The sequence below is a fragment of the Pseudorca crassidens genome, chromosome 9, assembly GCF_039906515.1.
Source record: "Pseudorca crassidens isolate mPseCra1 chromosome 9, mPseCra1.hap1, whole genome shotgun sequence".
Classification (NCBI taxonomy): domain Eukaryota; kingdom Metazoa; phylum Chordata; class Mammalia; order Artiodactyla; family Delphinidae; genus Pseudorca; species Pseudorca crassidens.
This window is the reverse complement of record NC_090304.1, coordinates 47,892,289-47,906,955: the sequence shown is the minus strand read 5'-3', so window position 1 is coordinate 47,906,955 and position 14,667 is coordinate 47,892,289. Positions and strand designations below refer to the sequence as shown.

The following is a 14,667-nucleotide window of genomic DNA, read 5'->3' as shown; positions in this document are numbered from 1 at the left end:
CATGAAAGAGAAGGTCCAAAGTAAACAGATGAACTGATCACTGGAGAAAAAGAGATTAAAGCAAGAGAAAAATAATTCCAATTAACATCAATCACTGAGGACCAAGCAAAATCAGTGAAAACAAGATATCAATACCTTTTGGGGAAATTTCGGAAGGTACAAGTACAAAGTAAAAGTACAAAAAAGACAATCTTAAAACCTCCTTGAGGGAAAAAAATGTACAAAAGAATGGCATCAAACACCCTAGCTGGAACATGAAGTACTAGAATATATTGTGACAAAATAAAAGGTTCTAAGGTAAAATAATTTTAACCTAAATTCTGTGCCCAGCTAACTTTCTTTTAAGAATTAGAGCACAGGGACTTCCCTGGTGGCAAGAATCTGCCTGCCAATACAGGGACATGGGTTCGAGCCCTGGTCCAGGAAGATCCCACATGCCACGGAGCAACTAAGCCCGTGCACCACAACTACTGAGTCTGCACTCTAGAGCCCGTGAGCCACAACTACTGAGCCCACGTGCCACAACTACTGAAGCCCACATGCCTAGAGCCCGTGCTCTGCAACAAGAGAAGCCACCGCAATGAAAAGCCCGCACACCGCAACGAAGAGTAGCCCCTGCTTGCCACAACTAGAGAAAGCCTGCGAGCAGTAACGAAGACCCAACACAGCCAAAAATAATTTTATTAAAAAAAAAATAAAAGAATAAGAGCATAATAAAGATTACTTTAACTACCTGTGAACCCTCCCTGGAAAAACAGTACTCAAGGACATACACAAGGAAAATGAAAAATGTATCTAAGAGTGGGGGATGACATGGGTTTTATGAAACTGCAGTGAGCAGAGAAATAAATATTTTAACCATAGTTTAAATGTTTGCTAATAATTTGGCTGTGAAACAGTAGAATGGGAAGAAACCATATTTTAAAGGACAAAATCATAATAAATTCCAAGAGGAAGAAGATTTGGACACAAAATTAACAAGCTTGATTTAATAGACATATAGAAATAGTCCCCTACAAGTAGAGCCTAGGCATTATTTGCAGACATATTTGAGCACAAATGAATGGGATAGTATAGGATAATTTTTTCAGCGGTTAAAACCATCAAGACATATTCTGTGAATTCAGGACAGTAAAACTAGAAGACAAAAATACAGTCCTCTGTAAAATGTCTTTTCAGAATTTTTTAATCCCCATTAATTTACATACAGTAAAATTAACAAATTTTAAGTGTACAAGTTTTGTCACATGTATATAGTCATGTAACCACTACCATTTGGTTCAAAATAATCTTTAAGGGCTTCCCTGGTGGCGCAGTGGTTGAGAGTCCGCCTGCCGATGCAGGGAACACGGGTTCGTGCCCCGGTCCGGGAAAATCCCACATGCCGCGGAGCGGCTGGGCCCGTGAGCCATGGCCGCTGAGCCTGTGCTCCGCAATGGGAGAGGCCGCAGCAGTGAGAGGCCCGCGTACTGCCAAAAAAAAAAAAAAAAAAAATCTTTAATATCCCTTATGATTTTTTTCTTTGATCTATAGGTAATTTAGAAGAGTATTGTTTAATTTTATGATTTCATTCATTTTGGATTTAATGAGAATTTTTTAATGACCCAGAATATGATTTATCTTGCTGAATGTTTAGTGTATATTTGAAAAGAATGTGCATTTTGCTGTTGTTTGATGGAGTATTAATAGGTAGAGTAAATATCAGTTAGGTCAGGTTGGTCAATAATACTGTTAAAGTCTTTTATATCCTTACTTCTTTTCTGCTTCCTTGTTCAATGAATTACTGATAGACAGTGTTGGAATCTCTTAACTCCACTTGTGGGTTTGCCTGTTTCTCCTCTTAATTCCATCAGATTTGTTTAATATATTTTGAAGTTCTGTTATTAGAAACATATGCATTTAAGATTATGCCCTCTTGATGATTTTAGCCTTGGTCAATGAAATATTCCCTTCCTCCCTGGTAATATTCCTTGCTCTGAAATCTTCTTGATATTAATATATCCACTCCAGCTTCGTTTACATGGCCTAATTTTTTCCTCCTTTAAACCTATCTTTGTCGTGATATATTTTTTAGTTAATTTATTTATTTGGCTGCACCGGGTCTTAGTTGCAGCAGGCAGGCTCCTTAGTCGTGGCTCACCAGCTCCTTAGTTGGGCATGTGGGCTTCTTAGTTGCGGCCGACGGGCTCCTTAGTTGCAGCTGCCAGGCTCCTTAGTTGTGGCGTGCGAACTCTTAGTTGCGGCATGAATGTGGGCTCTATTTCCTGGACCAAGGATTGAACCTGGGCCCCCTGCACTGGGAGCGTGGAGTCTTAACCACTGCACCACCAGGGAAGTCCCCTGTCATATTTTAAGTGGATTCCCTGTTGACAGCATATGTAGTTGGGTCTTGCTTTATGATCCTATCAGAAAATTTATGTCCTTTCAATTGAAGTTATCAGGTATATACATTTAAAGTAATTATCAATATGGTGGTGTTTAAATCTGTCTTTTCTATTTGTTCCACCTGTACTTTCTTTTTTTCTTCTTTATTTCCTGCCTTTTTTTGAATTGAGTATTTTTATGGTTACAGTTTATCTCCAGTAACGGCTTATTACATGTACTTACTGGTTCTTTAGGTGGCTGCTCTATGGTTTAAAATATACATCTTTACATTATTCTATCTAATATTTATTATTTCCTTTCGTTTGCTTATTTTGCTTTTAATTTGTTTTTATTTGCTGGTTTCTTGAAGTGGAAGCGGTGGCCAGTGAATTGACACTTTTCTCCTTGTGTAGTATAAGCATTTTAGTGGTATAAATTTCCCTCTGAGTACTGCTTTAGCTGTATCCACAAATTTTTGTTGTTTTTTCATTTCAGTTTAGTTCGAAATACTTTGTAATTTCTCTTTTGATTTCCCTTTTGATCCATGGGTTATTTAGAAGTTACTTAGTTCCCAAATATTTAGAGATTTTGCAGATATCTTTTTGTTATTGATTTCTAATTCATATCCATTGCAACCAGAAAATATACTTTGAATCTTCTCATATTTAATTGAGACTTGTTTTGTGGCCCGTAATACGGTCTATCTTGTTCCGTGTTCTGGGTACACTTGAAAAGAATATGTATTCTATTGCTGTTTGGTAGGGTGTTTCTTTAATGCCCCTAATTAGGCCAAGTTAGTTGATAGTATTGTTCAAGTATTCAAATCTCTGACTACAACTTGTTTATCCTCACAATTCTATCCGTTTTTGCTTTATGTATTCTGACAGTATGCTATAAAGTACATAAATATTTAGAATTGTTATGTGCTTTTGATGAATTGACCCCTTTATCATAGTGAAATGACCCTTTTTGTCCCTGGTAATATTCATTGCTCTTACTATACTTTGTGTGATATTAATTTAACCACTGCAGATTTCTTTTTATTAGTGTTAGTGTAGCGTATCTTTTTTTATTCTTTTACTTTTAATATACTTATATCTTTGTATTTAAATGTCTTGTAGAGAGCATAATATTGGGTCTTGCTATTTTATTGAATTAATCTTTGCTTTTATTTTGATGCTTAGATCTTTTATATTTAATGTAATTATTGGAATAGTTGAGTTGAAATTTACCAGCTTACTATTTGTTTTCTATTTCTATCATATTTGTCTCTTCTGGTCTTATTCCCTTTTCAGTTTTTTCTGCCTTCTTTTGGATCAACTTAATATTTTTAAAGCATGTATCTTATCTCTTTTGTTGGCTTATTAACTATAAATCCTTGTATTATTTTAGTCATTTCTTTTGGGTTTATAGTATATGTCTTTAATATACACAGCCTAACTTAAAGTGATATTATTACTACTTATAGTATATACAGTACAAGAACCTTACAACAATTCTAATTTCATATCTTTCCAGTGAATAACCCCAATAAAATTAAAATTTCTCTTTCTCAATATTGATGTTTTCAGTCCCAGGGAAGACTAAATCTCCCTGCTTGGGTTACATACTCACCCCTGAACAGACAATAGTGGACAGGGGCATGAATATTTTGGTCAGTCTGAATTCCTGCAGCAGCCCTTCCAGAACTTCATGGAACTAGGAAGGACTTCACCAGAAGAACCCAAGAACAGGAAAGCAAAAGTGTGCTAGTTAGACAAAAACTAGAGCTATCGTAGACCACTACAGGCAAACATGCCACAGAAAGAGTTTACAGATTGGCAGGTAGAGAATTCACACACACACACTTGCTATAAATTCCCTATATATATATCTTGCCAACAATATGGAACTTGGCCACACAAAGCAGGAGCAAATGAAGCATTTCTTTGTGTGACATTTTCCTTCCCCTTGTACCCCCCAGGGCACCTCTGCATATCTAATTTCTGTCAAGCTGGAAAAGAAGCCAAACACTCCACGACTCTTTCGTATTTGACTTTTATCAGCATTCTGGAAAAATTTTTACTAACAATATAAGCACCTCTGTATAAGACAGAGTTTCTCAACCTTGGCACTATTGACATTTTGGACCAGATAATTCATTGTAGTGAGGGGCTTCCCTGTGCATTGTAAGATGTTTAGCAGCATCCCTGGACTCTACCTACGAGACGTCAGTAACACAACTGCCTCCCCAGTTGTGACAATTATAAATAATGCCATATGTGCCCTAGGGGAGCAAAATTGCTCCTGGTTGAGAACCACTGAATTAAGGAATGTTTATAAACATCCATATCTACAGATCCTTAACCCCAAATCAGCATCAGCTGAGGGGGAGAAAGCAGGGTTAGCATTAGGTGCCGTCAGCTTCTGTTCCGTATCCCAGCAAGTCCATCACTTCTCAGGGGACCACATCTGTTGTTCACCACGGCAAAAACAGCTCTCGGCACCTGGACGAGAGCAGTGTTCGGCAGCCACAACAACAGCAAATGTTAGAAGAATAAGTGAATAAATGAATGGACGGATGGATGATGGATGAAAAGGAAAATGTGCGTGATTATCCACAGTGTTACTCTGGGGAAAGGCGTGACTTAGGTGGTATGTACATAAGAAAAGGACATATTTTACGATTATACTTAAAAACTTTTGTATTTGAGTTTTATCATTTTTACCTTCATAATTTAGATAATTTTAAATGATTTATTTTTAAAACACTTGGAAATCAAACCAAGCATTTTCCCCTTAATAAATCTTTCTTTAATTTGCTCAGGGTTTTTTAAGTACGAAAGTGGACTTTTGCCCTAGTTCATATTCTGAATATATGACCAAATCTGAAGCGCAGTTTTCTTTCCTTTTAACTCGTGAGCAAACAGCAATATCATATAAATATTTATGAATGAAGTTTACTTTGGGGAAAAATGTACTTAGGGCAAAAGTAGCTTGACACGTTACATTCAGTTATTTGCCTTGGTCTTGAGGGCAGGGACTGCATCGTCACATCTTGAGCCCTACAGAGCCTGTGCGGTGTGGGCCCTCAGAAAATGTATGCCGCAAAAATGATGATGAAGCTTCTTAGGCATGGTTTTGGTTGCTCCTGTTTTACTGTGTAAAACCAAGATTATTAGGGCAGGATGAGAGGAGAGGGGGCTTGAGCCAGGTGCAGTGAAAAGTCCTCTGAGAAGAACACGTGTCTGGGCCTTTCTGCTTAAGGCACACAGGAAAGGTCCAAGGGCAAAGGAATAGGCCAGGGAGTATAGAGGGGGAAAGATAATTTATGGGGACAGCTGTCCCTGCTCTTTCTCCTCCGCCACCAGCAGGAAGCTGGGTCAGATCCTTCAGTAACAGCAGACCCTACTCCTGCAGTTGGGAACCCGGGAGCACAAAGCAGTCCAGCACCTGCCCCATGTGACACCTCCACCCCAGCGGGAAAGGCCCAGCTACCTGGGTCTCTTGATATTAGGGCTCCAGGAACCAGAAGAGCCTGGCATGCTTGCGAGGAGAGGTCATTTATTTACATGAAGCAGGGAGAGCTCAAGGACACAGAGCGATCCATCTGCCTTAGCGACTAAACAGACTCCCTTCGCCTCATCCTCCTGCAGAAGCGGTCAAGGAGGGAGGTTGGGCGAGGTGACCTTACAGAGCTCAATCTGTGCTTCTAAAAATAGTAGCATCCTTGGAGAATCAAGGAGGGGAGGGGAGGCTGTGGATGTTGTGGGCAAAAACCGGACTCCCCAGAGCATTGTCAGTATGAAACTGTATTAATTAGACACAGACATCCAGCTCGATAACCTCAGGTATCACAGAAATTGAAACTAAATGAACTGGCTTTTTTTTTTTTTTCCTTTCTGGTTATACTTTCCCTGGGCTAAAAAGGAGAAAGAGAATTGTGTCTTCTGACCTATTTGAATGACTGCACACTACCCCAGGAGATGTTTTCCCCTGCAGAGGGAAATGGGGTTCTTAGAGACACATCGAGAGAAGGCAAGAGCTGCAGCAAAGTGGGAGCCAGGGGGGTCAGGCGTTGGGGGCCTGCGGGGTCTGGGTCCCCACCTCTCTCTTCCTGCCTGGAGACTGCGCAGGGGCTGGGCAGGTGTCCAGGTGTGTCCAGGGCTGTCACGGGCTGCCACTCTCAGGCTGCTGCAGGGTCTTCGTCGAGAGCCCTGTAGGGACTAGGTGTTTGCAGGGTCCAGTGGAGCCACGTGCTGGTCTGCACAAGCTGCATGTGACCAGGTTGCGTGCGGTGCTCTGGTGGGTGGAGGGGTGTGTGTGTACGTGCGCGTGCACGTGCTGGGATGGGGAGTGTTTGCAGGAGTGTACGGAGGTATTGCAGCAAACTTGGGGTGGGGGGTCTCTGTAGGGAGGTGTGTGGAGCTATAGGGGAAGAATGCACATGGACGGTGACTGGAGGACTTTGCGGGCTATGTGAGGCCTGTGGGTAAAACTGGGGGGGAAAGCTATGTAGGAAATGGGGGTTGGGAGTCTCCAAGGGGCTGTACGGAGACCTGTCTGAGTGAGTGCACGAGGCTATGGGTGGGCTGTGTGCAGAGCCTGTCTGGGCTGCCGGTGGGGCAGCCCAGCACTGTGGGGCAGCTCTTGTGTAGCTTTGTCCTGCGGGCTCTGAGTGGATGTGATGGGGATATGAGTGGAGCCACACGGGGGGCTCCGTAGGGGATGGTTAAGGCTTTGGGGGCTTCTGCTCTGGGGGCTGCTGGGGGCCGCGGGACCTGTGTGATGCCCTGCAGGGCTGCAGGTAGCTGGATAGAGGGGCAGAACCCTGGATGGTGTCCACAGCTCTGCCGTTTAAAGATGAGTGTGCTTCCTTAGGGAGGGTGCTCCCGAAGTGCAGTCATTTAATCTCCTTCATCTGATGGTTTACGTGAAGGGAAGGAGCAGTGCGGCCCCTTGCAATGCTGCCCTGGCCCTGCTTCTGTGTGCGCCAGGCTGAGGACACTTTCTAATGCTTCAGTTTGTGTTCTCTCAACAGGACAACGTGGATCTTGGAGAGCTGATGTTTTCCCTCTGCTATCTTCCCACGGCTGGCAGGCTGACCATTACCATTATAAAAGCAAGGAATTTAAAGGCAATGGACATAACGGGAGCATCAGGTGGGACAAGCTCAAATGCAGATTTCTTCCTACGTTCTTATGTAACACCTTATGAAGCTTCCAGTAGAGTAATAAAGTGCACGGACTTTGGAACCAAACTGCCTAAGTTTAATCCTAGTCCTAGACCTAATAGCTGTGTGACCTTGGGCAAGTCACTTAATCTCTCTGGGCTTTAGATTCCCCCTCTGTAAAAATGAGGACAATAATAGTATCTGGCTCTTTCGGTCATTACAGGATTAAGTGAGTTAACACATATGACACCTAAGAACGGTGCCTGGCACACACTAAATGCTCCTCAGTGTCAGCTCTCATTATTATTACCATTGTTCTCTCTTAGGTCTTCTCCTTCACATAATTGTGAACTGGGCCTACAGTTTGCACGTGCTGATATAGCTTATCTAATTGGGTCCTTCCTCACATTACAAGCAATCACCATCACCTCAGGCTTTTAGAAGATTGATATCCAATATCCTTCTATAAAAGGTCCATCAGTGAACTATGCAGTTTGGTTTTTCCAGTGAATCAAGCATGTAGCCTTAAATTCTAAACCCTAACAGAAAATACCCTGATATGCAGTTCCTTTTATACAAGTTCACAAGCCACCTCTTCAGGGGCTCCCAAAATGTGGTCGCAAAACCCCCAGTTCACTGGCTTTTGGTCACTGAAATCAACAGATGCAATATATTTTGCTTCCTGGATGCCAGTGTTTTATTCAAGCAGAAAAGAAGATATGGCCTCTTCTGGCCCTCTAAGTCGCCCCAGACAGTGTATGGGTGTCAGAGCAGCACGTGGTTAGGCAGGCGAAGCAAGAAGGACTCCCCACTGAGCAGAATAGTGAGGTGAAACCAAGGAAGTTCCACCTGAAGCAGAGTCCAGCCTTGCCACCTGTCACCCCCTCCCAGCATGGCCCCACAAGCAAGCCTGTGTCCTTTCTCTCCCCGCTGAACTGCTTCTCCCTTTGCACCCCGACTGCAGGCAGCTCTAGGGCTTGAGGCCCCTGCACTGAAGGAAACCCACCCCCACCCCAAGTTTTCCCAGTCCTCTAGGAATTTAGCTTGTCCCTTTCCTAAAGACCTAGTTTTTAGAAAAAGATTCCCCGAGGTGGCTGCAAGTCAGGCCCTGCAGCCTGTTTCCCCATGCTTTGGAAATGGCTTTGCATTTCCCTTCCTGTGACAGCCAAGCAGGTCCTGGATCCTAATCTAATTCGGTAACATGTTTTCACACTATTTTTAAATTCCACTCATTTTGAGGAGAGAGAGTCCTGTGCTTTTTCCTGAATGAATGACTCAGTTATCCCAACTCCAGTCCCTGCCCAGACGTCATGTTAATTAAAATCCTCAAACTCCAGTCCACAGGCAGGTAAAGGGGTTCTGCGTACCATGGTCCTTGAAAGTCTGCCGTGACGAAACTGCTGGCCTAGATATGCATGTATCCTCACAGTACCTCTGCTTCTCATGGTCTGTACAGATCCCTACGTGAAAGTCTCATTGATGTCTGATGGCAGACGATTGAAGAAGAGGAAAACGTCCACCAAGAGGAACACTCTGAACCCTGTTTACAACGAAGCCATAGTCTTTGACGTCCCTCCCGAGAATATTGACCAAATCTACTTGTCCATAGCGGTCATGGACTACGACCGGTGAGAGGCCTAGAGCTGTTTCTCATTGCAAGTCCACTATGCCCAGGGTTGGGGCATGGGGGGTGCCAGCTGTGGACTCTTAGCTGGTGTCTTAGTGCAGCCACAGGAGGAGGGTCAGGTGAGACTCTGAGAGCTGATTGACAAGGAGTCACCATTTTACAAGCAATGGGGTAGAGTCAGATTACCAAAGTGCCTCTAAGCTCTCCCATTTCTTCTTTCTTTCTCCTCCTCCATTCTCCTTCCTCCTCTACTTCTTCCCCTCTCCATCCCTGTACACCCCTCAGAATCTCACCTTAGAGAGCTGTGACCCCACAGATCATAATCTTCTCTCTGGCAATCCTACCTGGCCTTTATCAGAAAGATTCCACTCAAAACAGCAGAATGATTACTTTAGCCAGACCATCAACATTTCTAAATACATAATTTTGTTCTTTTTTTTTTTCTTCTCCCTATGTGTTTAATAAAGATCGTTTCTATCCACGTAAGTCTGAAAGCAAACACAGAAATGTTCTCTTGAAAATGCTAGAGTCAGTATGGATGACAGGGTACATTAAAATGTATAAGATGCTCGACTTTCTAATTAATACAGCACAGAAGAGATATTTATAGCCTGCATTGTAGCCAATTGTGTATTTAAAGGACAGATTTGAAAAACAGTCATTTTAATATGCAAAGGAAGTACCAACAGGGAATTATACATGTTAAACTAGTCATTAGACTGAAATGCAGAGTCTGTTTTTAATTGGAAACCTCCCACATGGTCTGGGCACAATTATAAAAAAAACAAAAAAAGTCTGACTTCTAATATCTTACAGTATTATTTGCAGCTGAAAATTTTCCCACAGACCCCTGAAATGTCAGTAAGGCAGCCTCAATGCCCTGAACACTCTTTCCAGAGATGCCTGGGTGAAGCATAATCGTCCTGCAACCCAGGGGGCACGTGGGTTGGCTCAGCTGCCCATGGGTGTGATAGCCCACGCTGGGCAGTAGACCTCATCTTGTCTCCTCTGGACGACACACAACACAAATAGTGTCGGGCCACAGGAGGGGACATTGCCCACCAGCCGTGGAAGGCTGGGCCAGTATTTTTCAAGCTATTGCCAAGTTTCCCGCATCGACAAATCTGATTATGTGAGCTCTGCTTCAATTTAATTCTCAGTAAACTCATGAATCTGGCCTGGAAAAATCCATGGCAGAATTCATGGGGCTTCTGCATGCAACTGATTTTAATGAGCAGAGAATCCAATATCCTTCACACTGCTTCCCCACCCTTGTCTCCCCCTTGCTCCCTATACACAAATAGGAGAAAAATCCCTCATCCTTGTAGGAAGGAAAAAGGAAGAGAAGAAGTCTGTGAATTTGGATCCCAGAGAGTTAAAGGATGGGCCATGTCATTCTGGATATATGCAAAGGACTTCTAACCAAAAACCGTTAAGGAAAAAAGAAATGGTCCAAGGCAGAGATCTACCCAGGGATGTTTCAGAAATACTAGCTAAGTATTAAAGGAGCTGAGTATTTCTGCAGTAGGGAACTCAAGTTGGGTCAAAGAAGCAAAGCTGGGCTTGCAAGGAAGGAGGGAAGAGCACAAAAAGGCAACATGTTCTCTAAAGAGAGGGGTTGCAAGATGATCCAGGAGCCTCCTCCACTCTGCCCCCTTTGTGAGCTCAAGGCTACAGCTGACAGACTCAGAGCTTCTCCCTTACCCATACTTGGTTCCCTCTTGCAGGAATGAAGCAGCCATTAGTGCAAGAAACTCTTTTCAGATAGCCCCCTTTTCATTACATGGGTTTGGAGGCCTGAGGTCAATCTTGTTCCAGAACCAGAGGTGACAGCCTTTGCATGCAGCAGGCAGTTCTTCCAACACAGGTTCTTGAGAACAAGCTAAGCCACGCCAGTGTTCCAACAGCTGAGCTGCGTGAGGGCCAGATTCTGGTCTTCCTTTCTGTGCCCCGAGTGAAATATTGTAACCCGAGTCTTAGTGGCTATTAAGCTTGGCCTGTAGTTTTAAATTAGGGAATGAAAAGGACCACCCCTTCCCTAATTCCTCTGTCAGTTTAACTGAGTAGTTGCTGCTCTTACATACCAAAATTTCAGGAAAAAACTATTGTGCACCGTTTTCACAGTGTAGGTCACAATGAGATCATCGGCGTGTGTCAAGTAGGCAACGAAGCCGAGAGGCTGGGCAGAGACCACTGGAGTGAGATGCTGTCATATCCGCGCAAGCCCATTGCACACTGGCATTCCCTGGTGGAGGTAAGACCCTACTCCCACGTGCTCCTCTTTGCAGAAGAATAAATGCTTTACTGTGAAATGCAGGAGCCACCAAAAATGTGAGTGTACCAGGGTCTGTGGTCATCGATGTGTTTCCCTGGTTGCATTTCCTGGGACCGCTTGTTGGGAATTCCATTCAATCTGAGGTTGAGTCTGTGCTCCCTGCCAGTCTGGTAGGTTTTGAACATTGATCAGGGATCATCTGTTACTTTGATTGTTTTCAAAAAAGATCAAGATTCTCTTATTTCATGTTATGGCTTTGGGTTGACATTTGGAGGACATCTGCAGGATCTGAGTGAGTGTGGAGGTCCAGGCCATCATAGAGTGACTTACAGCTAGCATCAGAAAAAACTTGAGACCGGGAGAGAGGAAGCATGGATTCTGAGACTGGCCGTAGCATGAACCTGTGATTCTGGGCAAACTGGTTAGTATCGACTGTATATGATAAAAACCCCCAAGTCAACAAACCACAAAATAACAAGTGAAATGGAAATTTATTTCTCTCTTACATAAAAAAGGTCCAGAGGAAGCTTGTCTAGGAAGGTTGTCTAGGCTGTTAAAGTGGCTCTGTGGCTGACAGAGATCTAGACTTCTGTCTTTCTGCTTCCCTGTCCCAGTGTGAGGTGTTTTTTTTTTTGTTTGGTTGGTTTTTTTGAGGTCACCTCATTGAGCAACATGGCTGCTAAGCTCCAACCATCACATATCTCCCAGGCCATAGAAAGGTGAAGACAAGAGCCAAAAGCATACACATTCCTTTTTAAAGGGTTTTCCTTGATGTCTTATGCAACACTGCTACTTCCATTTAAATTAGTCACAGAACTTAGTCATACAGACATGTATGGTTGCAAGGGAGGGTAGGAAGTATATTCTTTTTGTCGGTGGCAATGTGCCCAACTGAAAAAGCAGGATTCTCGTTGCAAGGTAGAAGAAGAGAGTGGATACTTGGAGGCAGTGGACCGTGGTTCTGCCTCCCACCCTCATTCATTCACTCACTCCCCCATCCTTTCCTTCTCATTTATTCTTCCCCCATTCATCCTTACTCAGTGACTCACCCTCTTTTTTATTTACTAACTCATTCTCTCAGAAATAAATTGCATTCTCTAAGTGACATTTCTGTGGGGCAAATGCCATATTAGATAGAGAAAATATAGATGTAAGAAACCTTTCCTTTCCTTGAAGAGCTTATAGACCATAAGAGAGAGGATGGCATGTAAACTAATCACTGAGATGCACAGTCATAAGCGTTATCATCTACATCGAGTGCTACAGGGGCACCAGGGAAGCAAGTGTCATGCTTGGATGAGCTTGTCCATGAAGGATTAGTCCCTCCTGCTCTTGGGAAACGAAGAGAACCTGAGCCCCTGGGAATAGGGACACCAGAGAGCGTGGGTTCCAGGCAGAGAGCTTCCTCTCACTCTCCCAGAGCAGGCAGCTCTGTTCTCTGCAAAGCCATCCTGAGAGGCCAAGACCAGAGCCTCACCCAGTGTGGATTCTGCTGCCCTGGCCAGTCAGGAGAGTCTAAGTAAACATGTAGGGCAGCCATAGAGAGGCAGGAGGGCCCCAGGGGATGAAGGGACAGTCTTTCTTTGTTGGAGACCCTGCCGGAGGGGAGGAACAGGACAGGGTCTCTCAAGGAGAGCCTAATTTGCAGGTCCTTGAGGACACCTCTGTCCTTGGGCCGTAGAAGTGAAGACTGTTTCCTGGGCTCAAAATTAATCCGTACGGGAGACCATAGAACCTGTGAACCACCTCACAGTGCGGGGGACTGGTGCTAGCTACAGTGCACATCACTTCTTCAGTTCCTGGTGGAATTCTCAGAGGAGTCTATCTGTGGACTGCCAGAGCCCGTCACTAGCAGGGGCAGTTAGAGCACTTGTGATAGGCTTTTTGCGCCCTTACAGAGTCACTGCCGACTTTCATTCTTATTTGTAACCTGAAGTGTCAAAGACTGTCAGGGCTCTGTGCCTCTCGGGACACAGGAAATGGGAAAGGAGTGAGGATCAGGGGTGTGGCGTGGGGCTGAGACAGGAGCCCTGATTGTGTGCACGAGCACTTCTGTCTCAGTGACCTTGCCAGGGAGTGACTGTGGATGGGGCTGTGAACACAGGGCCCCGAGCACGGCACGTGCACCTTACAGGAGGGAACGTGTGGAAAGCGGGCCTGGGAGGCTGCCCTCACTGCCCAGGAGGAAGCACCCTATGACTGGCTGCCCGGGAGCCATGCCTTAAACCCTGAGCACTTGGCTTGCTGCAAATCGGTGTTGGACAGTTTTGTGAGAGATACGTGTTTTTAGAGTTAAACCACTGAAACTTGGGGGTCATTTGTTACAGCAGCTAGAATTACTTCGGCGAATTCAGTGGCCTTTTCTCAATGGTTGCAGCAGAACTAAGGAAATGAAATGTCCCTTATATGAAAGGCAAACCAAGGAAGGCTTTTCCTGCCCTGTTGCTTCATGTGTCTTTGAAGTACATGCCTGGGACTTCGGATCCATCCTGAGAGGAGAAGCCATACTTTCCCTTTTAAGAATAAACATGTTATGAGCGGAATTGGGGCAGGGGTACTGGATGAGATGAAAAGCAGTGTCAGAGGGGTGACCGTGCTTTGCTGACAGCTGTCAGGATGGAGGAGGCCGTGGGCAGAGCGGTTTTGGCGTGGATGGACCTAGATTCAAATCCCTGTGCTGCCACTCAGTTGCTTGTTTTTCCCTTGCTGAATCTCAGTTTTTCTCCTCTGTAAAGTGGCTGTAATAGTGCCTGTCCCACAAGGGTGATTGTGAGAATTAAAGAATCTAATGGATGTGAAGCTCCATGGCTGGCACCCAGTAAATGCTCAGTAAAATTCCCAGTTATGACCATTACTGTGTACGTCCCACATTCCGAGGGATTGCTGTGTGTCCTCATGGGACTGTCGCACAAAGAAACATGATAATGTTGGTCACGGAGGGAAAAAGGAAGGTTGGGCGTACCCCGTACCCCACATGCTGGTGAGCCATGACCTCCTGCTGGGAGAAGGGGTCATTTGTGACTTGACGGGATATAGACACACGTATCTCAGTTCTGTTCTTTCTCCTGTCTTCCTTGGCCTTAAAGATGAGTTGCTGTTACACTAAGAACCGTTAAATTTTCTGCTGTAAAACAAAAACAGCAATTAAGTTGCACTTCTCTGGATGTGTGTGTGTGTGTGTGTGTGTGTATGTGTGTGTGTGTATACATAAGCATTTGTGTAAGAATGAATGAGAGAGAAAGAGAAGAG

At 44.2% G+C, this 14,667-nt stretch overlaps 1 protein-coding gene across 3 annotated transcripts in view; it reads left to right on the top strand.

Moving 5' to 3' along the window:
* Window positions 1-14,667, top strand: part of SYT9 (synaptotagmin 9) — a 186,573-nt gene that overhangs the window by 129,154 nt on the left and 42,752 nt on the right. For all 3 annotated transcript variants that reach the window (XM_067750057.1, XM_067750058.1, XM_067750060.1), the window contains 3 exons: window positions 7,385-7,505; window positions 8,973-9,144; window positions 11,268-11,397. In XM_067750057.1, the coding sequence (XP_067606158.1) occupies window positions 7,385-7,505; window positions 8,973-9,144; window positions 11,268-11,397 (423 nt within the window). The remainder of the gene's footprint in view (window positions 1-7,384; window positions 7,506-8,972; window positions 9,145-11,267; window positions 11,398-14,667) is intronic.